This window comes from Struthio camelus, chromosome 1, assembly GCF_040807025.1.
Source record: "Struthio camelus isolate bStrCam1 chromosome 1, bStrCam1.hap1, whole genome shotgun sequence".
Classification (NCBI taxonomy): domain Eukaryota; kingdom Metazoa; phylum Chordata; class Aves; order Struthioniformes; family Struthionidae; genus Struthio; species Struthio camelus.
This window is the reverse complement of record NC_090942.1, coordinates 73111383-73137165: the sequence shown is the minus strand read 5'-3', so window position 1 is coordinate 73137165 and position 25783 is coordinate 73111383. Positions and strand designations below refer to the sequence as shown.

Sequence of the window (25783 nt, the reverse complement as noted above, 5' to 3'; positions counted from 1 at the left end):
TCTCCAGGACTTCTGTCAGATGTTTTTTTAATCACATGGTTGGAAAAGTCAGTGTATATTTTTCTAACTTTCCTTGTATCTGATAGAGTCCTTAGGTACAGCAAGACAGAGTATTGCTAATATTGGATGCACCTGCATGATTCAGGCAGTCCTGATACCAAAATCTTCTGCTTCTTTCAATTTAAGAACTCTCAGCTCTAGGTGTAACTTGGGTAAAACTCACTGCCTGAATATCAGTTCCTTTTATCTCAGACTTTAGTTGTTGGATGGTATTCAGTCTTGACTAGACTTGTTATTTCCTGTTAGATAGTATCTTATGTGATAATACCCCCAAGAAAGTGCACCAGAAAAACATGCAAGGGAAAAGAGTCTTTGGTGCTGTTTGTTAGTGGGCTGGTGTTCACTTATGTCCTTATAATTTTAGTTTTATCTGTCAGATTTGTCCACGGGTTAGGTATTTTAACATTACATCCCCCAATAGAAGAATCTTCATGTTTCACTAACTGTATTAGAGATGTTTTTGAAAGGTTTAATTACATTGTTTTTTGCCAGCTAAAGGTCCTGCTTTTCAGTGAGACCTGACCTTATTGCTAACACTTATACTAAGATAACCCTCTGGGCCATTAGCAAGTTGATCCTCTCTTTATTTTTGAATGACCTGGTTCTGGTAGGTGAATGAGAAGAACAATTTTTGAAATGTGTTTTTAAGAAGGTGTTTCTTAGAACATATAAAATTTTAACCAAGGATTGTGTCATGTTTTCACTTCAGCCAGGAAATTAATCTGCCAGCATCACCCCTCCCAGTTTTCTTCAGGTTTGCTAGGCACGGTTATCTTTTTATATTTCCGATATAAGCATCATCCTCTTGAATCATCAAAGAATGCTGATGCTTTTATAAATAACAGCTATACTTAACAATAGTGTCCTGTTTTTTTCATTCAAGATAAATGTTGTAAATGCCTTGAAAACTTCATCCATGTAAAGCTTCAGAAAAGGTATCCCATCTTTACCACATATCACTATTCAAGCCAGTAGCATAATCCTTGAAATAGAAAATTATCTAAACCTTTAAACTATTTTTAACTTTGTTACTTTAGCCAGGTTTTCAGGATTTGATATTCCTCTTACTGAGCACCTAAAGTTCCTCAGGAGAGAAGAAGTTAGAACACGCTAAATTTAAATACGAGAAGCATTTCTTTCATTTTAATGGTCATGTCACAGTTCCACTATTTGTTCTCTTATGTTTCTGTGGTCTGAATTCTGGCCCTTCTTCCATTACTTCTGATAGTCATTGTGGTAGTTTTGTCTCATCCGTGGCAAAGTGCTTGTGATTTTGTATTGGAGTCTTGTATTACTTCAGCTGTTCTGATTTTTGTTGTACTTTGTGATTTCCATCACCTGAACCAGAACACCAGTTCAGAACAAGAACTAAGTTTTGCTGCTTTAAACATCTAAATCAGTTTTTCCAGCTGATTGCATCTGGAAGTTTTTGCCTATGCTAGTTTTAAAGTGTTCATTATGCTGCAGGAAAGATCTGTTTGGCCAGAAGCAGATCCCAACAATAGTTAACCGAAATCACTGAAACTGAACTGAAATGCTTACGCTTTACATATAATTATGTAATAAATATATATGTACTTTTAAAATATTTTGTATTTTGTTTATAAACTATAAGGACAAAGTTATTGTGGACGGTCAGACTTTCAGCTGATGATCTGCTTGTCAGATTTAGACACAGTTGTACAAGAAAGATGCCGCATGATTAGCATGCTGATTACGTATTAAAGAATACAAATTTCACATAGTCAGTGATTTCGGAACCATACGTTTATTATAATTTTTTTGTGAATTTATTTAAAGCTCAGCCTTAAGATGTATAACGTGTCTTTTTCAGTTCATGGTTCAGTTTCAGTGATTTCGGTTAATTATTATTGGGATCTGCTTCTGGCTAAACAAATAGGAAAACTTCTCCTTGCTACAGAATGTTTTCTGCAGCAAGAGACTCTTTGAAAATAAAGTTACAATTTTGAAAGGTTATCTTCCATGAAAAAAATGAAATGATTGTCCTGTGTCAGGGTATTTATATCTTTGCCAACAGTTTATAAACATACTTTTAGAAAGCATTTACCTTAAAACATCATGGCTTGTTTGTATATGATAACACAAACTATGAACTTTTTTCATTTAAAGAAGCTTACCTCCAAGGGGCACTACAATATCCTTAGAAATGTCTTCCTTCTGTTCTATACCAGGTCCTTTTTGATTTGTGGAATTAAATCTTATCTATGAACATCAAAATACAAGATCAAAAGGAGACATAGCTGTTTTTAAGTATCAGGAAATATGAAGATACAAAGGAAAATTCAGAATTCTTTAAAATATAAGAAGTATTACTCATATTAAAGCTCTTCTAAAAATATCACAGAAAAAGAATGAGTGCATCAATAAGTAATGAAGGAAGTGTTAAAGTGCATCCGTATTGTGAATCACCCATGCAGAGAGATTAATCAAATCTTACTCTAGCATGGCATTGATAAAAATTAAACATAGAATATCTCATCCACTTGCACACTGACAAACTTGATGCTAATAATACAAAATCCGAAGTGATAGGGAGATTATCAGCAATGGAGATTGCTACTTAAGTAAATGGAATGCCTATTTCTTGCCTACAGCTCTAGACATTTCTATTATAGTAGTTATGTTTCTATCATTCATGCTTTTCATAGTTAGTTAACGGACACCTTAAAATGCAATATTTGACACACACATAAGTTCAGTTATGCTTTATTTAATGTGTACATATTTCTTGCCTGTTTTTATAATTTTACCATATGAAACATAAGGATTTTTTTGTGAATTCCTTTGTCCGAGAGTCTAAATATATCCTGGCAGTTACTGTGTACAGAGGTAAAGATGAATGTCTGTTATATAATGGCTGTTTTACAGTGAAGTTTATTTCATAAATCTAAGTGAAAATTATATTAATAATTATCAGATTTATAGATTAAAGCTATCTTTTTGGAAATTGTATCCTTTAATGAAGTTTCCTAGATTCTTTATTATGGAGGTTGTGATCTTGTATTCTTGTGAAAAAATATTGGACTCTTTATTCAATTAATGAGTGTTTACTAGATGAAAAAATGAAAGAAAAAGAAAGGATCCTTTGGATAATTCTATAGCTCAGCCAATCTTTCACTCAGTGAAAGCACATTGTAATTAGTGCAAATATTACTCCTTTACAGTTGTCTTAAATATATATATATAGCCTTCTTAAATTACCTTCTTAAGTTCAATATTACATTTTATGTAAAAAACTCATGGATTTGAACATTATGCATTATAAACTAGCTTTTCATTTAATTACAAAATTATCCCTATATGCATGACTGCATACACTTAGGATTCTTTTCAAAAATGCTGTGCAACATCATAGCAAGGGAGTTCAGAGAAAAATATGTGAGAAAGATCTTCTACGTTAAAATTACTGAGAATTATAAGGATTTGCATAGCATTTTCAAAGCAATAGGCTGGTTAAGGAGACTGCTATTGTTGATCTAGAAATGAAAATTCTGCTTCCAAGTTAGTAATCTCTGTAAACCGTCATTCCTGGGTAAGAGTAGCTGCTAGTAAAAAGTTACTGATTATGCACATTCATATATTTATCTGTAGGAATTGTGTGATCTTTGGCTTTATTTTCTCTAGTAAGACCAATAGTCCTCTCAGTGAGTAATAGTTCTCTCAGTTTTATTTGAAACATGCCCATTTAAAGATGACGCATAAAATAGAGAAACTACTTTGACAACAAATTGCTAATCTCTGTTAAGTCAATATCATTGAATAGATAAGATCAGCATGAAGGTCCACTGTATCCTAGATACTAACGACATAATAAAGTTTAAGTTGTTGTGCAGCACAGATGTGCACTAATGCACTAATCAAATAGGGTAACAAGCTTCTGCCAGCCAGCTGCAAAGTTAGCTAAAAAACAGTTTCAAAAGAACATCAAATAAAAAATATACATCTTGCATCCTACCTGTTCCTCACCTCGGACACCTACTTTGCTTCTTAGCTTAATCTTGTTCATAGCTTCCCCATCTGTGCATCTGTGTGGAGACACTTATTTTTTCCTGTGGTGCGGTTAGATTTTTGTAGTCTATTGTGTACTTTGATCCCCAAACTTTATTTTTGAATCTTCATTTTACTTGTTTTTGAATCCAGCCTCACTGATATACATCTTCACTACATTGTTATTTTATTTCATTATCAGTAATTGAAAGCAGACTAAGCAATGTCTTGATGTGAAAATCTATAATTAGTCCCTACATAATTCTAGATTTTGTTGTTTAACTTCTTTTCCACAGGCATTGAAATTCAAAATACTGGTAAAAAATAAAAAAGTCGGAACACTTGAGGAAACTATTCTCAGGAAAGGTCATGACAGTCATGGTGAGACAGGGGAAATTTTTGAAGAGATAAATGCTTCTGAAGAAGATGAGGCAGATGAAACTACCCCGATTTGCTCAAAGACGGAATCATCAAAAAGAAAATGTGAAGGTAGATCTTCCCCTCCACCTCGAAAAAAGCCAAAGGTAAAAATTTTTTTTCTCAGTTGAATTTGTAAAACACCTGGAGGTACATCTGCTTTTTCCTTTTTTTTTTTTTTAATAGAAGGAATTTGTTATCTCAAAACATAGAGTAAGTTTAAAAGGTAGGCTTTAAAATTATTCAGAGTAATACATTTCAAAATATTTTTCAGCTTAAGGTTTTAGAGGTTTCCCGATTCTTACACTCCAAAGAAAAGTGGAGCATAATTTAGTATCCAACAAATAAGCAACCCTTCCCTGTTCTCCCCTTCTAAATTCCACCTTCAGCTTTCACAATCAAGTCTCGCGCTTGCCCCAGGCATTCAGTACTGCAACAGGCCAATGTAATGCTGCCTGACTGGTCTGTTGGGTTCATGGCCCTTCTGCATGGAGGATAAACAAGGTTCTAGTGGTTGCTAATGGTGAAGGACAATTGTCCCTCTATCTGTTCCTTCCTCCAGTCCAACATTTTGTCCTGGATATTTTGAAGGCATCCCATTCACCTATTTTCTTGCAATCTGGATTTATACCTGAAATTAGATGTAGACTTCTGGCTGCATTAAGAATTTTTTAAGGACTTAGGATAACAGAAATGGCACTTTTGTGCTTATCACGGAAATATGTAAAATTAAATATTTCTTCTCAAAGGGACACTTTAAAAATTGGATGCAATTTCCTTTTTATTTTCTTTGATACTCAGATTGAACTTACTCTTTTTTTTTTAACCAAAGTGCAGTTCTTCACCATGGAAATCTCTTGCTCCGTCAGCTTTAAAACTGCTTCCTTCAAGTTTTATAGGCAGGCAGAAAACACTCAACATCCAGTGATTTTTGCACATCACACTCTGAATATCTAAATACAGATAGACTGGCATTACTCCGCTGGATTCTATGGTTGTGCTGACGGACAGTGGGTTCCTCTGTGGCTCTTTTCTCTCAGTGATTTGAAGGCCAAGATCTTTGCTTCTGTCTTTCCATCAAATACAGAGAGATAGCAAGGAAAAGTTCTAAAGACGGCTGGAGTCCTCTTTGAGCAGGGAAGGCCAAATTTCTGGGTAATAGGTCACATATATTTTAAACATCTTGTTGCAACAGCAAAACTTATACCACACACCTTAATAACAACAGTGACAACAGAAAGTCTGGTGATGTTTCATAGGTAAAAGAGGTCAGGTTTTGGGGTCCTTCTTGGCTCAGCTGGACGGTGGGAGAGCGTTGAATGCACACCAGAGATACCCTAGAGGTGCTGTTGGCTTTGATTAGGTCAGTGCCTGCCCTATCCAGAGATCATCAGGGGACATAGCCCCAGAATAAGTAAAGCTCTTAAACTTCTTGCATAGTTTAAGGGCCATAAGCTGGCAATTTCTATTATTGTTTCAGATAAGAATTTGTCTTCAAAAGCTTTAACAGAATGTAAACATCATTGGCAGCATCAGCTCCTTACTGGCTGCTACCACTGATTAGCTCACAGCTTGTTAAGTCAAGTGAGGAGGTCACAGAGTACCTCAGCTTAAGATATAAGAATGCAAAATTTCAAAGTTATCTCCAGCCTTTGCTCACTTTGGCAATAGAACAAGACTGAACAAAGTCAATGGCCGGAGAACTTTCCCTTTTAATTAGAAAGAGTACAGTTTACACTACTTCAGAGCAAGAAGTGGAGGACTGTTCCTACGAGAGATTTGCTTGGCACACTAAAACATTCTCTTGTATCTGCATTTTGTAGTTGGGTTTGAGCTGTTGATGTGTCTCCTACTCTTTTTTTTTCTCCTTTTCCAGTTACTTCCTACTAGTATACCTTTTCTAGCACTTTAGGTATTTAGGAAAATAAAATTGAACATATATTTTGGATATGAATAAATGTGGAGAGTCATAGTAAAAGACATTAGTATACATACCCATCTCAGAAGCAGGAAAATGATAAAGCTGTCCTACAGAACACTGTGCCCGGAGGCACCGGAAATATCCCTCCATTTACCCCACATCTTCTATAATGAACACAGAGACAATAATCTTAATAGTCTCTGGCTGGATCAACTTTTTCTCTTACTACTAAAAGTCATATTTTAGGCTTAAATATTCATTAAATCTGACACATTTTTCCATGCTTTATGCATCGAAAATGATCTTAACATTCTTCTGGATTGTTAAGAATAATAGTGAAATATGTGATAATGTAATGTTGTGTATTCTTACATTATTTCATATTATTATTTCATATTTTTATTTACAGATGAAGAAGATAAAGATTGCCATTGAGTTGTCAGATCTTGTGATTTATACCAAATCTCAGAAGTTCGTAAGCTTTGAGCACTCACGAGATAATCAGAAGTGTTATGAAAATAATTCAATTGGAGAGACTCGAGCGCGAAAACTTGTAAAACATTCAGGTATTTTCATTTAATCAGATGAAAGTTATGATATTGCTATGGTTCATTGTTTAGGCACTGGAAGAGTTGATAAACTTTATGAAACACATATTGTCCGATTTTATTTGGTGTTTTTTATAACATTGTTTTAGAAATATCCTGTCATTTGCACTGCATCTTTACATTTCATTTGATTTTCTAAGCCAAAGTGGAACTCAGCATTGTTTTAAATTCATATCACTTAATAAAAACAAATATTAACGTAATATAGAATATGTATGACTACCTTTTGGTTTCATTTTTCTGCATCAAATGATTTAAATGCAGCAGTCAGTGCTTTAAAATGTATGGAAATGGATTTTTTTTTCACATGTATGGTCTGAACTCCACTATGGAGTTAGGCCTGCATTACCCCTAGCTTTGATGGTGACTGCAGAGAAGAGAATCCACAGAAAAGAATGAATAAAACCCAGAGCAGGCAGTTTGCTCCATTGGTCCAGATCTTTAAAGCAGACCAAGCTGGATTATTCATTCTGTGTTGGGGTGTTTAAGATATAAGAGCGCAGGCAGTACCGTGCAGCCTCCGCTGCTTTAACTCCAGCTGACTGCCAGCTGACTCAAGGGAGCGTTAAGAACAGAGATCACTAGCCACGCGAACGAAGTCTGCCACGGGAGCATCCATGCAGGGCCAGCCCAGCTGCCATCTACTCCTTCCTGGAGATGATTCGGTGGTTCGTTCGGTGGATAGTGCCAAACCACATTAAAACAAGGAGGCTCTTGCCAGCTGTCCGTAGGCAGAGTCCTCTCTAGTCTGTCTAGCAAACTAGTGAACATAAAAGTAGTTCTATCTAAAAATAAATAAATAAATAAATAAATAGATAAATAACAAGCTGTGATGGTGGAAAGGATCAGGTTTATGGTTCTGGAAACTTAAAGCTTTCTATTTAATTACTGAATTGGAACTGTGTACACAGAAGTCACTCTAGGTTTTCCAGGTCTGTGTAGTTTATACCTTTGTAGGCAGAAACACTGCTAGGAGTAAACCAATTCACTTGAATAGTTAGTCTCTTCTGAGGATTACAAAGGTGCCAATTAAGTGCTTTTTAGTGATACATTGTTCACTGGGTTTGAGATTATTGCACATAAACCTCAAAACAGCAATGAAGCTTAGATTGTTTTAGGATAGATTTTTTCCTATTAAACAATTTAAGAATGACTGCTTTTATAATCAGTTTCCTGTTTTGTGTCCTTCCAGTTCTCCAGGAAAGCACCATGGGTATAGGTGTAAAAAAATATATATATTTTCCAAACAAAGAGGTGAACAATTTTTTCCTAAAAAAATGATTCTCAATCACTGAACTCCTAGCAAAAGTCTGCACTGTACTATCACATTATGAGTTTTTAGAATAGGATTTTAGCCATCTCTCAAGGTGGCCTATATACTAACCCAGAATGCATAGAAATGTCTTAAAATACATATATATTAATAGCTGTGTACTGACCGTGTCAAAAATAAAAACTGCTAGATCAGATTATTTATTCAGATAGGACTCATTCCAAATGCACGGCTATTCATTAAGTTCGTTTTAACCAGGTTTTATCGTTCTGCTTTCAGCTCCTGAGTTTGTTGGACATACTGCAAGGTTCATTACAAGGATCTACCCCAAAGGAACAAGAACGAACTCATCAAATTATAATCCTCAAGAATTCTGGAATGTTGGGTGTCAAATGGGTAGGTACACTTACTAACACTTTTGTATTCATGGCTATACAAATACAAGAGTTTTTCCTTACTGAAGGAGGGTTTTTTTTGAATATAATATTAGTTATATGTCTTCTCTCAGAGGCATTACTTTCATTTTCTGTTAACTAAACTTCTCCTTCAGTCTACATATCCTAGCACTTTTGCATCCTAGAATCCATGAATTTGGATATTAAATTACTAAAACAAATATTACTGTCAGTTATTTGCTTTTGTAATTAATTACAGTTAGTACTGAATTGGTTATAAATATCACTTTCCATTGAGTAGCTATAATCTCACCCCAGATATTCCAGATTATTATGATTCATTGAATCTTTTAAACTACCACGGATTTTTTGCTTTCTTATACTAAGAAAAACATTACTAAGAACAATACAACAATACGAATCTTATTTTGTGCTACTCCCAGCCCTAAGACTGAGCAAAGCATGATTTTATCATATAAAAGACTGTAGAAAAAACATGTACATAAAAAACTTTCAGTAGCTAAAACAGAATTTTCTTCTTTATCTTCATACAATTTCCATTTTTATTAACAATTCTATGATATTTCTCTGTGGTTTTCTGTAAGTAGAGTCTAAATAATAATTCATATTTTACTGCTTGCCTCTTTTGGATGAAATTATGATATTAAATATGTTACCTTATGTTTTGAGATAAAAATGAGCATGTTATGCATTACGCACTGTACTATGAGAGAGGATAATTTGCAATACACCTTTCAAGAAAATTAAAATAGATTACATTCTTTTCCATTCTGTATTAATCCAGTTTCACAATCTCCATGCTTGTTTGTCAGCTGTGTTCAAGGTATGGCTAGAGCATCTTCATAAGGAGAAAATGGGAAAGGTAGTTTACTCTTTTTTAAAATTACTTCCTTGCCCAGCTGAGGTCTATCTCTCTTTATAGCTACTTTGTAGTTGGCAAGAAAACAGAAGAAACTGCTTATTTAGCTGAATGTAGGAGCTGTTGGAATGCAGTTGTTTTTGCTTTCTCCTAAGGATGGCCCTATAGCATTGTTTTAGAAGAGGTGGTGGAAAGGTGCATATGTGTTACTTAAGAATTTTCCCACAGCAGTGGAATCCTCACCTGGAGGATCTGCTGGATTTTCCACCTATTTTATGTAACTGCAATGGCACAGATACAGGCGATGTGGGCACAGCACTTAATACTGACAAGATTAAGTGACAAGATTTCCCAAATTATGATAAGCAGTATATGTGCCTGTACAAAGAAGTACTCAGGTGCCCCTGGTCAGCAGAATACCAAAGAACAGCTGGGAAATGCTGCCGCTGTCTCCAGTGACTGTATGCAAGCAAAGTAAATTTAGCACCTGTGTATTCTATACAAAGTTTATTTTTTCCCTGAGCAATGAAATAACAATAGCTTCTGTTTTTCTCCAGTTTAGTTTAGTCTTTAATTTGAGAGGGTTAAAAATAAGCATGACTTCCTGACTCAGCAGGCTTTGGAAAACCTCCCACCTGTAAGCACTTTCCTCTTTCTAATGGCTTTAGATACAAGCTTTTCTTCATCTTTTTGTTCTTCAGTTTAAAAGATCCTCGGTTACAAAATCCTCTTCTGAGTCACTCTGCTCCACCGTCTTCAATCTTAGATACAGTAGAGAGTAATCTTTTTTGCGGCCATAAATATTCTGTCTTTTATTCTGATTCTGTACCAAGGGTGCCTGAGGGGGCTGGAGGGTGAGCAGGGCATTTTGCCCCAGGCTCCCTGTTTTGAGAGGTGATAGGGGTGGTCTCACCTTGTCACTTTACCCTACCTGCTCATACAGAGAGGGTCACAGCTTTGCCTTTGCCTGCAGGGCCCTGGTGATTATATGCACCCTTGCTCTAGGCTTTCTTTTTCACTTTCTTTCTCAGCTCCCAAAACGCCTTCTTCAAGTTACCCTCGCAGAACTGGTGTTAACAGCGTGCTATTTCTGATCAAATATGCACATGAATATTATTTAATTCTTATTATATTTATATAATGAATGACTAGTATGTAGTATTTCACCAGCTACTCTCCTACAGATATAGAGCTTAAAAGGAACATCATGCCGCAGCTTTCTCTGTGAGGTTGCTGGTCCCCCTTCCGTGGCCCTGACTGCAAGCAGCGGAGGACTGCCTCAAGCCTAAATTTCTTACTGTGTGCTGTGCCACCCTGAGATATGCCATGCTGCTGAGGCCACACAGTTGAAGTAATGTGGGAGGTTGCCTGAATTCATCCAGTCAGAGCTGCCTGTTCAGCGAAACAGTTGAACCACACTCAGACCTCAAAGTCCTTCAGTAATTGTCCCATTGTTATAACTTCTGCTTCCCATACTCGCTGCTGTAGTGATATGTGCTTTTATGACTACAGTAGATGTAAAAATGACTAGTTAGTATAATTTCGGTTTGTATCTATGTCATTATACATGTTATTTGTGGTAACAGTGTGGTCTTGGGTGGGCTATTGCTGGAAGCAGCTTGCTCTCTGTGCCTACCACGTCAAATCTGTTTGATCACGTTCTGTGCTTGTGGGTTATCCTCACTCGCCTGACACGACGCTGTCGCGAGATCATTCACCTGAGCTGGTGCACTCTCCCCAGTAGCTCCCTCAGTACTGAAGACCAGCAAGTTTGTTTCGTATTTCCAGGGAGCACTGGACAGAGGTGGTGAATTTTAAACTGAATTTATCACTCAGACCTCTCATATTGTAGTTTACTAGTTTTATTTCCAGCTTCTTGTGGAGGTGGCCCTTTAATCTCTACACTGATTTCTGTAAAGAAGATCCCATACAGGACACAGGACTGAAGTTTTTCACATGACTACGTTTACTGTTGACTCACAGATTACTTTAATACTAGGTCATTCTGAAGATTTGTATCCTAAACATATGATTTATACTGTATGGGGGGATGTGGGCCCATTCCTGGAAGTATTAAACAGCAAGTGGTTAGATCTGTCCTCTTGGGTCACAACATTTGAATCTTCATTTAATGAAACATTTCTCTCATGGGAGTAGGCTGATTATAAGCAAATCTTTGCATATATTATTTCCAAGCCATGTCAGATCTAATCTTGATTCACTAACTTGTTTTAGATAAGTGTTTGGCAGAAATATGACTGAGCTCCAAAATGTAACTCTCAAAGCTCCACTCAGTGAATCTCATGCCGATGCCCTTCCTCTGATTTAACATAGGTTGTTTTTTTTTTAAATTCTCTGTCTGCCCTGTGTCCATATATCTCACATATCTCCTGTGTCAACCCACCACTGCACTCTCCACCCCATAAACAGAATTAAGCCCTTCAGGTCCCTTCTACTACTTCCCTAAAAATCTCCACAGGACCCTCAGCTTTCTCCCCTATCACCTATTCGCCTCCCTCAACTCCTTTAATCCTCCCTGCGTCTGCTAGGTCACCCTCCTCACTCACCCTTAGCTTCCTTGAACATCCCTGTCTGTTGTGGATGAGCAAAGGAAATATCTTAAGCCTTGTCCTTGCCAGCAATCTTCTCTAAACTGGTCAGAACATATTAAGTCAAACCACTCTGGCGCTCCACTAAGGTAGGCTGAAATGAACCCACCGGTTTAAGATTTGATGGGATGGAGGAAGAGAATTATGTACAACTTCCATAGGAAAAGAAACAAAAAACCCCAGTAAAATGTTCAGAGTTTCCACAAACTCACTTTTGGATTTCACTGGGTGCTCACTTCCCATTCTCTGAAAATTGAGGCTTAGAGAAACAGAATAGGTTTTTTGTGAACAAATAGAGAAAAGTACCTAAAATAACTTTTTAGATTCTGAAAACATTAGTATGCCTCATGGATACAATCGCAGCGTAAGCACTGGAAAGAACTGGTTTGGCATATACGTATCTCCTTTTTATTTACTAAATAAAATGGAAAGTAAAGATTTATTCATGGAAAGAAAATTCAGGACTGTTATTTAAATAAACAGATATCAAATATATTATATTTGCTGAGAAAAGTAGAACAAAAAACAAAACAAAACCTCAGTGAAAATAAAAGGAGAGTGATTTAAAGAATGTCCTTTCAAGTATATCCTTTGCATTGGTGCAATAGAAACATTTTGCTGTATATCATAACAGTCTACAGGAATGACCAAAATATATCATAAGTTATATGAAAAAGCCATGGTTTGGCAGGTACAGCATTTTATGTTTAGAAGAGCCCAAATAAAGCTTATGCTTTCTGGAGCATTCATACAAATTTATATGCCACTGTGAAAGTGCTACTACTTGTATGATGGAATTTTTTTATCAAAGGTTTGGTTTTTTTGGCCTGTAAGACTGAAATTTATTTTACCAATTTTGTCACATCTGTTTTGTGGCTAAATCTTATGTTCAATAATACGACAAAAAATAATGTATAGAAAGATGGGTGGGCAAAAAGGGGTTCTCTAGCTAGTTCTGATTTTGACCTCAGAAGATACCTAGGAAAAAGAAACACAGTTATTTAGATCTTGTTATGTCCCATATATGGGGCTGGAACTGGCTGTCTGTTTGGTCTTACTAGGCTTTTGCGTGAATGAAAACTTGAAGAACAGCCAGAATTTGGAAAGCCTAATAGTGAAAACAGAGGGCAGAGGATCACTAATTTACTTTGGAATTTTCAGTTGTTGTATATTTGCTGGGAAACAATATTTTCCTTTCTAGAGAAAACAGATTTTTTTTTTTCCTGAGATTAACTAAATATATTATGCTTGTTCAAGGAAAGATTAGAAATCCTCACAACCTTATTGAACGCTATATTATTTTTTGAGTATGTGATGGAGTGTCAAATTTAGCAATGGAATTTAAGAAATAGTGAATTTAAGGAAAGCCACTGGCTCTACCCATTAAAAGATTGTGGAAAATTACTTTTTCTTATATTTATAGATTTAATTAGTTTTCTCATGTGGTAATTTTCTATTCTTGGTTATAACTTCTATTGAATTTTTTTTCTAATATATCAAAAATGTAAAGCAAGTATTTTATATCGTGTGACTTTTTCAACAGTGAATGCTACATCTGAAGCAAATTTAGAGTATTAATTCATTATACTTTCAATTCTTATTGCTTGAAATTCTAGTGCAATTTCTGAAGTATTTTTTTTTTGTATGTCTGGTTAGGTTATTAGGCCATCTCAATAGCTCTTCCCAGTATGTGATACTGGGATTAGGTACTAAGTGAGCAGCCTTAATCTAGCATTATAATCATCAAAACTTTGCAGATGACTTAAAAAATAGATACATCAAAGCTTTTCATCTTTGTTCATTCTACATCTGAAAGTGTAGTAGTTAGTCTCCAGCAATTAGATAGACGGTCAATTGTGTTTTCAGCACTGGCTCCAGATTTTGTCCCAACCTAATATAATGCTTCTGCTCAAAGACAGGGGATGAATTTGACATTTTGTGTAGCTCATGGCAAAAACGCATTACCAGGCTGTTCTGTACAGCTGTCCTTCCAGGTCTGACTTCTTCTTTGGGCCTGCTGTGGCCTTATTCTACAGTTCAGTCAGGGGAGTGTACCATAAGCAAGAAAGTGAAGATTTTCTTCTAGCTCACAAGCCAACAAATTCCCTGGAAGAAAGAAATGAGAAGACACAGAGAAGCTTCTTTTGGTTGCTGATTCCCCTCCCAGCAGAGGTTTCAAGGACAGGACTAGGCATAACAGCACAGCTGCTGACTTGCAGAAAGGGAGGTCCATACATATGTTATTATTTTCTTCATCATTTGGTTTTAATAATCCCCAAAATATCATCTTTAGGAAATGGAAACTGGATCTTGCACAAGTGGCACATAAATATTACTAAATACTTTTGAATGATCTGTTCTGGAAAGATAATACTATCATGTTAAATAATCAAGTGAGTTTATTATTAACAAAGTCATACAGATCAGGAAAAAAATCCACAATGCTAATGTTCCACATAACTGTAATGGTTTATGGACCTCAATAAAAAGGGTTGCTTCGCTTCTTATTGTTTACTCCCAGATGTCCCCAGCCCAACTGGGCAACTATTAGAATTGGAGACTCCAAGGATGTGATTAACATCATCCTAGAGTATGGACCCATTTTGATCCTTAAACTTCACTGGCTAGAGCCTTGATTAAAAATTGGCTGTAGTGGGACAGCTTACTCACATGTAGGCATCTACAAGTCAACTGAGAGAATATCACTCTAACATATGAAGCTATCTGAACACATTCACCCTTCCTTTGGAATGGCTCCATGGTCCGGGAGGTGTTTGGAGTAAAGGTTTCATATGCCTCTTGCATGAACACCTGTAACTGCCAGATTTATGAAGAAGCGCTGAGGGTTACTGCGGAGCTACTTTTTCTTATTTGTGTCTGTATGATAGATATTGGAAGTTCACTTAAAAGCTGAGAAACCCCAAAATTTCTTTTTGTCAGCATGTTGTCGATAGTAATCACAAAATCATTTTTCCTGCTAACTTCACTACATCTATAACTGCAGACAGTTAACAGAATTCTAAATAATAGCACCTGAAATCTAGTGAGTTTAAAAGAGAGAGAAAAAAAGAGCACCAATTGCATGGACAGAGTCACCTCTGAACATCCTTTCTGATTTTGTTCTACATGCTGTGCTGGTGAGCCAAACCAAAACAGGAAAGGTAAACTGATAATACACAATGTTCTACCAAGAAACACAGTGCAAACAAATTAAAAAGTACAATTTTAAAAAATCATCTATTTCAGGTGTGAAATAAATGCAATGACAGACCGAAGCGTAACTTTCAGGCACACTAACTAAATAAAAAAAAATCAATTTAGGTTTTAGCTTTGATAGTTTATCAGAAATGCTTTAGGTAGTTTTCCCATGAGAACCTCACAAGAAAGGATCCCTGATTGTGACCAATTATTGCTGTACTTGGTAATGGACAATGAATGATTTTTAATCATCTAACATCTCTCTATCCAGTACAGCTACTTGTAATTAAATAGGAAAAAAGGCAGCAATCATTAAAATGACTGAGTTCTTAAAATTTCTAATGATAATGCTTTTAGAGCTACAGTATTCATTTGGCTCGCAGATAAGAGGGACTGGCTTGCAGTTTGCATATGCTGAGCCTGATGTGTCAGACAGTTACGCATGTTGCTCAGTTCTCAGATGAGTATATCTTTTACTATAGCAGAGTACCTCATAAGTCATTCATAAATTAAATTTCTGTAGGATAAGAGCATCCATTTCAAAATGCCTCAGTGATAAGCAAAGCCAGAAATGCTAGGTAAGCTTAATGAAAGTTGGAAGCTGAACAGTTAAAACCCCATTCTATTCTGTGGTGAGAAATGCATACAGTTTGACCAAATTCTTTGCATTTAGCGGAAAAAAAAAAGGATGAGAGATGTATTAACAGGGCTTATATGTCAAAATATATACTACTAACTGAAGTCCACTGTCTATTGTAAGGAAGCAAATCACTTTACACTTGAAAACATGTCTTTTCCTGGCAGACAGTAAGTCCTTGTTCATTGAAGGCTGAGTGGGATCTCACCCATTCTCTGGCTTGGCAAGAGGGCTGAAGCAGTCTTGAAGAGGGCTGAAGCATTTTAAAAGTGCTTAAGGCCTAGGTCAATGGGGCTGTTTAGGACATTTACAAGACTGACTCTGAAGGATATGTTTACAAGCCTGGGTTTACACAGAGATGGCAGCGGGGATCAGAGTGACATGTGAGACGGGAGCAGGAGAGCAAGCATGCTCTGGCTCACGGCAGCCTGGGGGCATGCCACACTTCGGCAAAGAGTTTTATCTGTGCTGGAAGCCTTTCTAGTTTCTCAGAGAGACCAGGATGAAAAAGGTGTTTAAAAATCAGTGTGTTCCTCCACTTTCCCAGATTGCATGCTCTGACCTTTTGGCAACACAGCACATGCAATCTTCCCTGCATCTGCTGTTAGTGAGAAGGGCTCTCAGTGTACTGTAGTATGCACTGGGTTTCTCTTAGGTAAATTCCATCAGAACACATTTCAGATTGAACAATATTTTGAAAGGGAAACATTATTTTTATTTGAGACTGTTGTGATAGTTAATGCATGCATAGGGCTTGGAAATTAATATTATATTTATCATTCAGATAAGGAAAGTATTATCATATTTTATTTTGATAAAATTTGTTTACTACTGATAGAGATCCTCCCACTCTGTATGCTGCTTCTATTAAATGAATGTTTGCTGCCTGGTACATCTAGCAGCTGATAATTTTTCATCATATGATAGTTTGTCCTTCTTTTAGATGTCTTCAGGTGGTTTCAAACTAATTTAACAACTGAACGTCCTCCCCTTTCCTCCACATTATGAGCCATCTCACATTCAGTTGCATGCTTTATATTCAGCCTGTGGATGCAATATTTTAAGAGCCACGTGCATCACTTTGGAAAATGTGATGTGGACTAGCCAGTCATGTAAAGACTTCCGAAAATATTTCTGTAAATTTGGGCAGTAAGAGACTGGGTGAAGCTGTAATCTGGACGGAAGAATAAAGGATACACACTCCGCACGTGGCTGGGAGTGCTAATGCGGATAAATGGGGCATCTTCAAATTCAATCTAATAAATCAGCCCATAAGCAATGACAAAATAAGCTGTATCATTAGGCTACGAGTCCTGCATTCAAATGAAGTTTTGGATATGTAAGGCATAGTAGATAGATCGTTTTCTGCCTACCTAACGCTAGTTGAGTCTTCATCTGGAGTACTGCATCCATCGTGAGCAGCCCATTTTAAGAACTGAGGCAGATTGGAAAGAGTTGAGAGGACAGCAACAATCCTGATCAAAAGCTTTGAAGTGTGATCTGTTATGCCTCTTTACATGTGAATGAGTGAAGTAAATTCCAGAGACAGGTTATATAGAATTCAAACATTCTGAGATGGATTTTAAAGGGCACAAAATGCAATTAAGTAACTCATTTTAGGGAAAATCAGGGATAAATGTGTGCTTATTCACTTAAAAATCTTCCCTTTTAAATGCATAAAATATATTAAACTTCAGAGTTGTAGTATAGTTAAAAGTAACGGGATTAAAAAATATATATATCCCAACAGAGGGACTTTTTGAGAGGCAGCATCACGGACAGAAGACATGCAGTTTTTCTTAACTGCCTTCAAATCACAGTCAGTTGGGAATCTAGGAATTCCAACATTCATTTCCTGATTTTGAAATCTTTTGCTTTTAATCTAAACATCACATTATAAACATCTACATCTAGAATGGTAGTGCCCATGGAAGGCGTTATATTGGAATACTTAGCTTGTAGTTAGTTCTGCAGGACTGACTACCGTTTGCTGCATGTGATACAGAGATCTGGGCTGAAATACACCCTCTGTGTTCCTCTGTGCATTACAGATGGCTTCATCTCTTTGGAGTTACACTATTCCCTAACTTGTATTTGCTATATAAAGTTTTTTATATCCCTGGCTACCAGGGACACCCATTGCGGCTTTGGCACTTTGAAAGAAAAGACTTGTGTGTTAAATATTCTGATCTCAAGATTAGTCTCACGACTCCAGGAGGACTTGGAAAAGATCAGCTTCTGGTGCAGGAATCACACAGAAAAATTCTTTTGCTTATGTTATCCTCCAAGTCCATATTGTGCTCTGCTGTTTCAATTTTGATGCCCAATATCAAAAGGCTTTTGATGCTTACTGGAAAGATTGAGGAGAAAGTTTAACTTACACAGGGTTAAACTTCAATTTACTGTCCTATCTTTTCTGGTGGGAATCATACCTTAAGATTATATACTATTCAGATGGTTTCATAGTAAGCATATTTGGGCTTCTTTCCAAAAGAAACCAGAGGTTTAAAGCTCTCTTCATACAAGCATTAAGAATTTCTACCGTTTCATAAATCAGTACAAGGCACGTTACAGAAAGTTCTGTTTTTGAATTGAGCAAAACTAAGATGAAATATTGGATAGAAATTCAGTCTTCCTTTCAGAAGGAAGGCTGTCGCTACGACCACTCTCTCAGAAATTGGAAAACACAAGAACTTTTTATTTAGGAATTTTGCCGTTTCTCAACAAGTGTAAGGATTATAACTGCATCTTATTAAAATGAAAAGCTATACATGGTTAGTGTACCATAGAGTATTGTTCTAGGAGACCTTAGTCAGCTAGGAACCTTGCAAATAGTTGTAGAGGCATGCATCTCAGAGAGAATATTCCAAAATCTTATATTTATTTACTTTACCCCAATCATATATTGCAGCATCTGGAACTCAGCAGATAAATTAAAAGTACTATTCAGTGTGTTTTTAACTTACTTTACCTTACTTTAAGGTAAAATTAAATTAAGTAAAACACAGTCTTGATGTTTGAAAATATCAACCCATAATAACATCGCCCTTCGCTTGTGTTGCAAAATTAATTTTCCTAATATGATACACTGTAACTTATTCTCTTTTGCTTGTTTCTGTTGTTAAATCAGATTTTCTTGTTTCATAGCCTGTGAAGCTTGGCAAATTTAGCAACAGCCTCATTGCATGCAATCATGTAGTTTGTTTCATCATATGGAAGCTACAAATACATTTATGTTACTTTTGCTGGTATCTGAAGCCATCACTGTTCGACTTGCGTAAATACAGTTATAGTCTTTATATCACTTGTTCCCGAGGTGTGGTCCGGGAAATACCTGTGGACTGAGACATCTTGGGTTATCTGTAAATCATGCCAGGACTGAAGCTTCAAGTAGCCCTTTAGGGCTGCAGCTCCATAGCATTCACTGCACTGCTTGCATCAATGCATTAGATACTTCCCCCGCCATGTAGCGAGGGCCATAGGGCAGCACATTTGGGCCTGTTTCTGGGTGGTGTGTTGAGTATGAAAAAAAAAAAGTGAACTACTGACAAAAATATACCAAGAGGGTACTTAATTTATTAAAAACAGGCAACAGAAGTTTATTGGGTGCAATGGGCAATATAAACATTTGAAAGTCTAATTTCTGATCAAAGGTAAAATAAGCTTAAAGTTTCTCTGTGTAGTCACACAAAATCTATGCCTAAGTCTACGTTTGCATTTTGGTTCAAACCAGGACTACGCTTTTTGTGTGTGTGTGTTTTTTCTTTTTAAGCAAATCTCTCAATTGTTCCTACTTACTGCACTTTGGTTCATGCTGAGGAGCCGTTGCAGCAAGTGCAGATGGGTTTCCTTCCAGATGAAACAGAAGATGCGCTCCAGGAGCGCTTCACATGTTTCAGCTTTTAATGGGTATTGAGTCCATGGGACCAGAGTAGAGCTTTTCTGAATAATCCTACCAAAAACACGCGTAGTACAGACACTTGAGGTTAGCACCAGCTGCTTCACTCTATAGGTCTGTTACTATTTGTGTCCCTTACTGTGGAAATTTAAAAAGGATCATCAAAGCAATGAAGAAACAAGGAATTCTGGCAGTGAAAAATATCCAGATTTCTTGCTCTTCCCCCATGAGATACAGATTTCTGAATTCTACCGCATGTTCATTCAGTAGATTTATATTAGCTCATAGGAACACGTAATAAAGTCCTCTTCCTGAATTACTATTAAGAGCCCCTTGTACTACTTACTGTCTTCATTTTTTTTCCTGCCAAGCCATCAAGTAAATGACTTTTTTATCATTTTCTATTTAATACCAGTCATGTTATCACTTTACTGATTCGGCTAGTGCTTTTTCTATTTTGAATATGACAGGAAGTGCCAATGTAGTGGAATAGGGGAAAATTTCATTAAACAGCTCTATTGCAATGATGTATCTATCTCACGAATTGTAATATCCTGTTGATTAGAAGTGTGCTATTTTATTATTGCTACTGCAGCAAACTAAAAATGTTTTGAACTGCCAGGGAAAGGAAACTCTATGTGATGTATACTAGCAGTAAAGATCAGTATTCGAGGATGAAGTTTTTGAAGTTTGAATACTGTAATTCTAACCTGAACCTGAAGCTTCTTGATCTTCTTGGCGACATGGGTTTGTGATGAATTCTGCATTATCACTAATGTTAGCTAGAAACCCATGTTTTTCCCTTCCATAGCAGAGCTTTCCAAGTGGGTTCAGGGTCCAGGATTTTACTGCACTAGAGAAACTAGCCTATGAATTTAGTGCTCATGGAGGAACAAACTTCTCTCATTTCATATTCTCCCAGGTCTAATTTATATGGAAAAGGAAAAACATAGTATAGATTTCAGTGTAGAAAATCTATAGGATAATTATTAAAATGTGGTGCGTATTCAGTATGCTGAACTTCTGAATAGCTTACTTCTTGTTTTTGTACATGACGCATTTATTATTGAATATTGCTAAATTTAAGAGAAATAACAGTATCTTACAGGTGTGAAGAAAGGTATACATACTTTAATCTATCATACTTTTGCTTTTACAGTTACTGTCAGAGAGTCATTCCATAGACTAACTGTAATATGCAAAATATGAAATGTAATATGGAAATATGAAATATGAAAATATATATTTTCAAAATACCTATTTTTTTCTTTGTAGTGGCCTTAAATTTCCAGACACCAGGAGTACAAATGGAATTGCAAAATGGAAAATTCCTAGACAATGGTGGTTGTGGCTATATTCTGAAGCCAGAATTCTTGAGAAATTGCGGTTCAACATTTAACCCACACAAAGTAGCAGGAGAAAGTAATCCAGTAGCTCTTTCAATAAGGGTAAGCTTAGTTAATTGTTGATTTGTTCCATACAGTGTGAAAACAAATTGCCTTTCGGTAGTTCAGACCTATTTATTTATCTATTAATTATTGGTATCTCATTTTATGCTCATTACAGTTTGCTGAAAAGTTTAATATACACACCACACTCATATAGCATCTATTGCTTCTCCGCTGGTTTCCCATCTGTACTTCTCTTATGTTTATTAAAAAGAAATGCATTTGTTCAAAAGTCAAAAGAGTTTGTAAAAAACACATGATTTTCACAGTGCTATATATGAAAATATAACTTGTATTGGGTCATAAGTGTAGTTGACAAGGGGACTTGCGAGCTATAGTTGTAAGGACTGAACTTCATGAAAACTTCCTGAAATTGAACGTGCAATTTTCATGCTATTTTATTCAAGTATTAGGAATATCCTGTGCTATGATAATGTTAATTGACAAAGGCAAATGTTTAAAGATATGGTAGCAAACTTCATACTTAATTTTCATTATCATCTTACACATACATAAAAATTATTTATTGTCATTAAAATATATTTAAAAAATTGTAAACATGGATATGAATTAATAAACATCTGAATTATTTCTACTTCTCCCACATTCAAATCTTGTTTAGTTCTTAAAAATTCTATAAATACATGTCATCTCAAAATAATAGATTAGAAAAACCCTTCTTTTGAGGTCAAATAGATATTTTACAATTTTATAGTAGTTAGAAAACTACCTTTTCCCAATGAAAAATGCTGTCTGATCGCATAGTATACTGCTTGCATAAGTGCTATTTAATTACGATAAAATCAGTGTATGATGGATATTTAATGTCTTTCAGAGAAATAAATTGTAGGAATGAAACATTAGCTAAATAACAATTATAAAATGCTTACACAACATGCACACCTTATCCAGAACGTTATAGTGTCCTTACAGTGAGCATACAAATTACACAGTAGACATAAACAGATGCTTTCAGGCATCCATGCCTACACATCAATTATTTTAGCCCTTATTTATATAAAGCTGGGATGAATAAAAACAAGGAAGAATCCCAGATTGTAATCTAAGAGATAGACAAAATGGTTGACTATCGAAAGGAACTGTTTGAGCATGGAAAAGAGAAAGACAGCTTTTGAGACCGATGACATAGCTGGGAAGGACAGGCAGGACAGGGCAGGCTCCAGGCCAGCAGTGGCATCCCCTGACTGGCGGACGGACTGTAGGGTTCAGAGAGCCCAGTTAATACAATCAGCAGCAAAAAACAGGAGATGGTGGTGGAAGACAAAAATTTAGGAGCAGGAGTCAAAGGAAAAACAGTTTCTGCTACAGAAGAGTTACCAGTTTGATGAATGGAGAAATTAGTTCATAGTTAGAGGCCAAAGATATAACACATCTTGGGGTCAAAAGTCTCTCAGCCTGAATCTGAATGAGTAGCTCATTTGAGAGAAGACTATAGGTACACACAAAAATCACACTGGGGCTAATTTTACTGAATCCAATATCCCTCTTTTCTGATGTGCCCATAATTCCCCTCAGAAGGAAGAGAGCATAGCCTTTGAAACACAAATATGCAAGGAAATTCATATGGAAACTTCTGAGCTCAGCATGCTATTTTCTCCTCTCTCTCTCTCTGTTTCACCTTGGCTCCTACAAATGTTCAGATTCATTTATGGATATAGGTCACAGCAGGCTGAAAGCAACTCTCTCTGCTCCCTCCCAGAGCGTGGAGCTGAGAACGGGCAGGAAAGAAGCAGAGGAGTAAGACCAGGAGGCAGCACTCGGCCCGCATGGCTGAATTTTAGAGATGACATTCAGATGCCAAAGCAACTCCCTGGTTTTAAGTGGGCAATCTGTCAGTGCTTGCAGCTTGCAAAGCTTTCTCATGAGGCTAACAGCTATTTTCCAGGAAGCACGAGGCAGCACTAGGGCTTGCTAGGCCACTGGCTTTGAATGTTTCAGGATACAACTTTCACTGGAGCAAGGTGTTAAAGGAAATACGTAAGCACAAAATGGAATTTGCAGCTTTGACTTTTTAGAGATTGACAAGGCTGACAGTGGTTGACTAGACTCTATATCATGAATTTTAACATTTAGTTCTGAGATTTTGACCATAAGAGCCACATCTTCTGCCTAGGCTTGAAGACGTACTTATCTCTTCTGATACATTCCACCTCTGATGTCTAAAATGCAGCTTACTGTATGGATGCTTATCCTTTCTTAGGTGTACCAAAATTTAGCTAGAAAGCAGATAAAGCTTTGACTGTCATAGATCCCTTGTTAGGCCTGCTGCCAGAACATCAAGTAGCCTGAGGCAAAATTTCCAGGTAACTAACTAAATTAAGGAGAAAAACATCAGAGTGCTTACTAAATGCTGAATTTTTATGTTTGACTTTGAAAGAGAAGGAAAACCGGTAAGGAACTCCGCTACATAGCCTGAAGCACAATGCTGATGCCGCTCTGGTGTTAGTGTTGGTGGGCTAGATACAGCTTTAATAGAAATTCATAGGCTTCGTCTCAGAAAACGCAAAATCATCAGACTGATTCCTCAGATATTTTTATTTTGTGTATTAACCAAATGTTATTTTCATGGCTAGTTAGCCAATAAAAATGCTTAAATCTGAAAACTATTATTTAAAACACAGTGATATCAAATTAACCAAGAATCAAATTAAATGGGAAGTACCCTATTCTTAATTTTGTTTAGTATGTATTTTTATAATAATTTCTGTATGACTGGTACATGCTTCTTATAGTTGATTCTTAATGTTTTTGGTTACTATGTACAGACCGTTTTTAGAATTATTTCAATACATTACAACTTTCATTTTCCAGCTCATCAGTGGTCATCAGTTACCACGCAGTAACCTGTCGAAGACTAACAAAGCTGACCCTTTAGTGCAGATAGAAATTTATGGTGTGCCAGATGATCAAACAAAAAGACAATCTAGTGTTGTAAAAAGCAATGGTGAGCATCAGTCTTATCCTTTTAACTGTGAACAAAAGACAACAATTTTCATATGGAATAGATATTTTTCCTTCCCAAAAAGCTGTTATGTATTTGTGGAGGCTGCAATTACTTCTCTCTAGACTAGGGCCTGCTGACACAAAATCTGTAGCAGAATTTCATGCTATGTGCCATTTTTGTAGAACAGGAGGTTAAGGAAGCATAAACTCCTCTAGACAGTAGCTCTCTCCTGAAGGAAGAGCGGATGCACTGTCTTTACTCACCAATAAATAGATAAAGGAATTTTTGAGAAGAAATTTCTGTGACTTCTCCATTTAGCTCTTATATGAAGTTTCTAGTAAGACCTATCCCCTAATTGCTTGAGAGATGAAGTGCGTGCTCTTTGTATTTGTCTTCAAGCTCCCTCTTACCTTTATCATGTAGACCTCCTTGATGTCTCAGCCTAGAGGTTCTCTGTCATCTCCCTTCTGTGCCTCTGTCTTCTATTTTTCTCTTCTCCTTTTTGTAGATGGCTGAAGTTTTAAATTGGCTCTTGAATTCCTGTTTCTCTCTGCATGAACATTTTTCAAGACAAAATGCCCCCTCCGGTTCCAACTCCTCTTCTTATTTTTTCTTTTAGTCAAGTTATCTCTTTTCTATCTTAATTTATTTAGCTCCTACCTCATTTCAAACGGTGCAAAAAGAGAAACTTTGGTAAAAACATGAAATGGGTTCAGCTGAGCAGAGATTCTGATTCTGAATTCTGTCACTGTCCCATTTTGCTCTCTTCAAAGAGATGACACCAAGTTTCCTAGGCTTTTGATTTATACTACTATATAGTTAATACATGGCAAATCCTTAGAAGGGGCTGACATGCATACTGTAGGCATGTCCCAAGCTGCCTATGTTGGCTTCAGTCTGAAAGCTTCTCTTTGACTGTTTTTACTCCATAATCTATACAATAGATTTGATCTATACCACTCCAATCAGTGGGAGTTTCACCATTTATTTTAGTAGGCACAGAAACCTAGGGGAAAAGAAAGTCTCTCTGCCATTTCAGACTAGTGATAGCAAATGCAGTTCCGATATTAAACAAAAGGCATGAAATGTTATTTTGATATTACTTATTTTCTCTTTCCATCAGCTTTGAGTCCCAGATGGAACGAAAGTTTTACGTTTACTGTCCGAGTTCCAGAGCTGGCATTGATACGCTTCAATGTGCAAGATCAGGTATCTCTAGCTGCAAACGAATTCCTTGGTCAATACACTTTACCACTGCTGAGCCTGAGCAAAGGTAATATTCTTATAAGTAAGTGAACTGCATATAATAGCATAAAATAATCTACAGCCACACAGGCTTTTATCCTTACTGCAGTATTGATGGAGTACAGCATTACGTTCATTTCCCACAAGAAGCTTTGCATTATGCATAACAATAGGTAAATATTGCACTCTTTGTATTTTTAAGTCATTGTAGTCTCTGAATG

General features: G+C 36.4%; 1 protein-coding gene across 1 annotated transcript in view; it reads left to right on the top strand.

Annotated features, from left to right (window-relative positions):
* Window positions 1–25783, top strand: part of PLCZ1 (phospholipase C zeta 1) — a 60486-nt gene that overhangs the window by 29123 nt on the left and 5580 nt on the right. The window contains exons 7-12 of the mRNA XM_009671934.2: window positions 4365–4592; window positions 6816–6972; window positions 8567–8683; window positions 21180–21352; window positions 24185–24317; window positions 25441–25590. Coding sequence (XP_009670229.1) covers window positions 4365–4592; window positions 6816–6972; window positions 8567–8683; window positions 21180–21352; window positions 24185–24317; window positions 25441–25590 — 958 coding nt within the window. The remainder of the gene's footprint in view (window positions 1–4364; window positions 4593–6815; window positions 6973–8566; window positions 8684–21179; window positions 21353–24184; window positions 24318–25440; window positions 25591–25783) is intronic.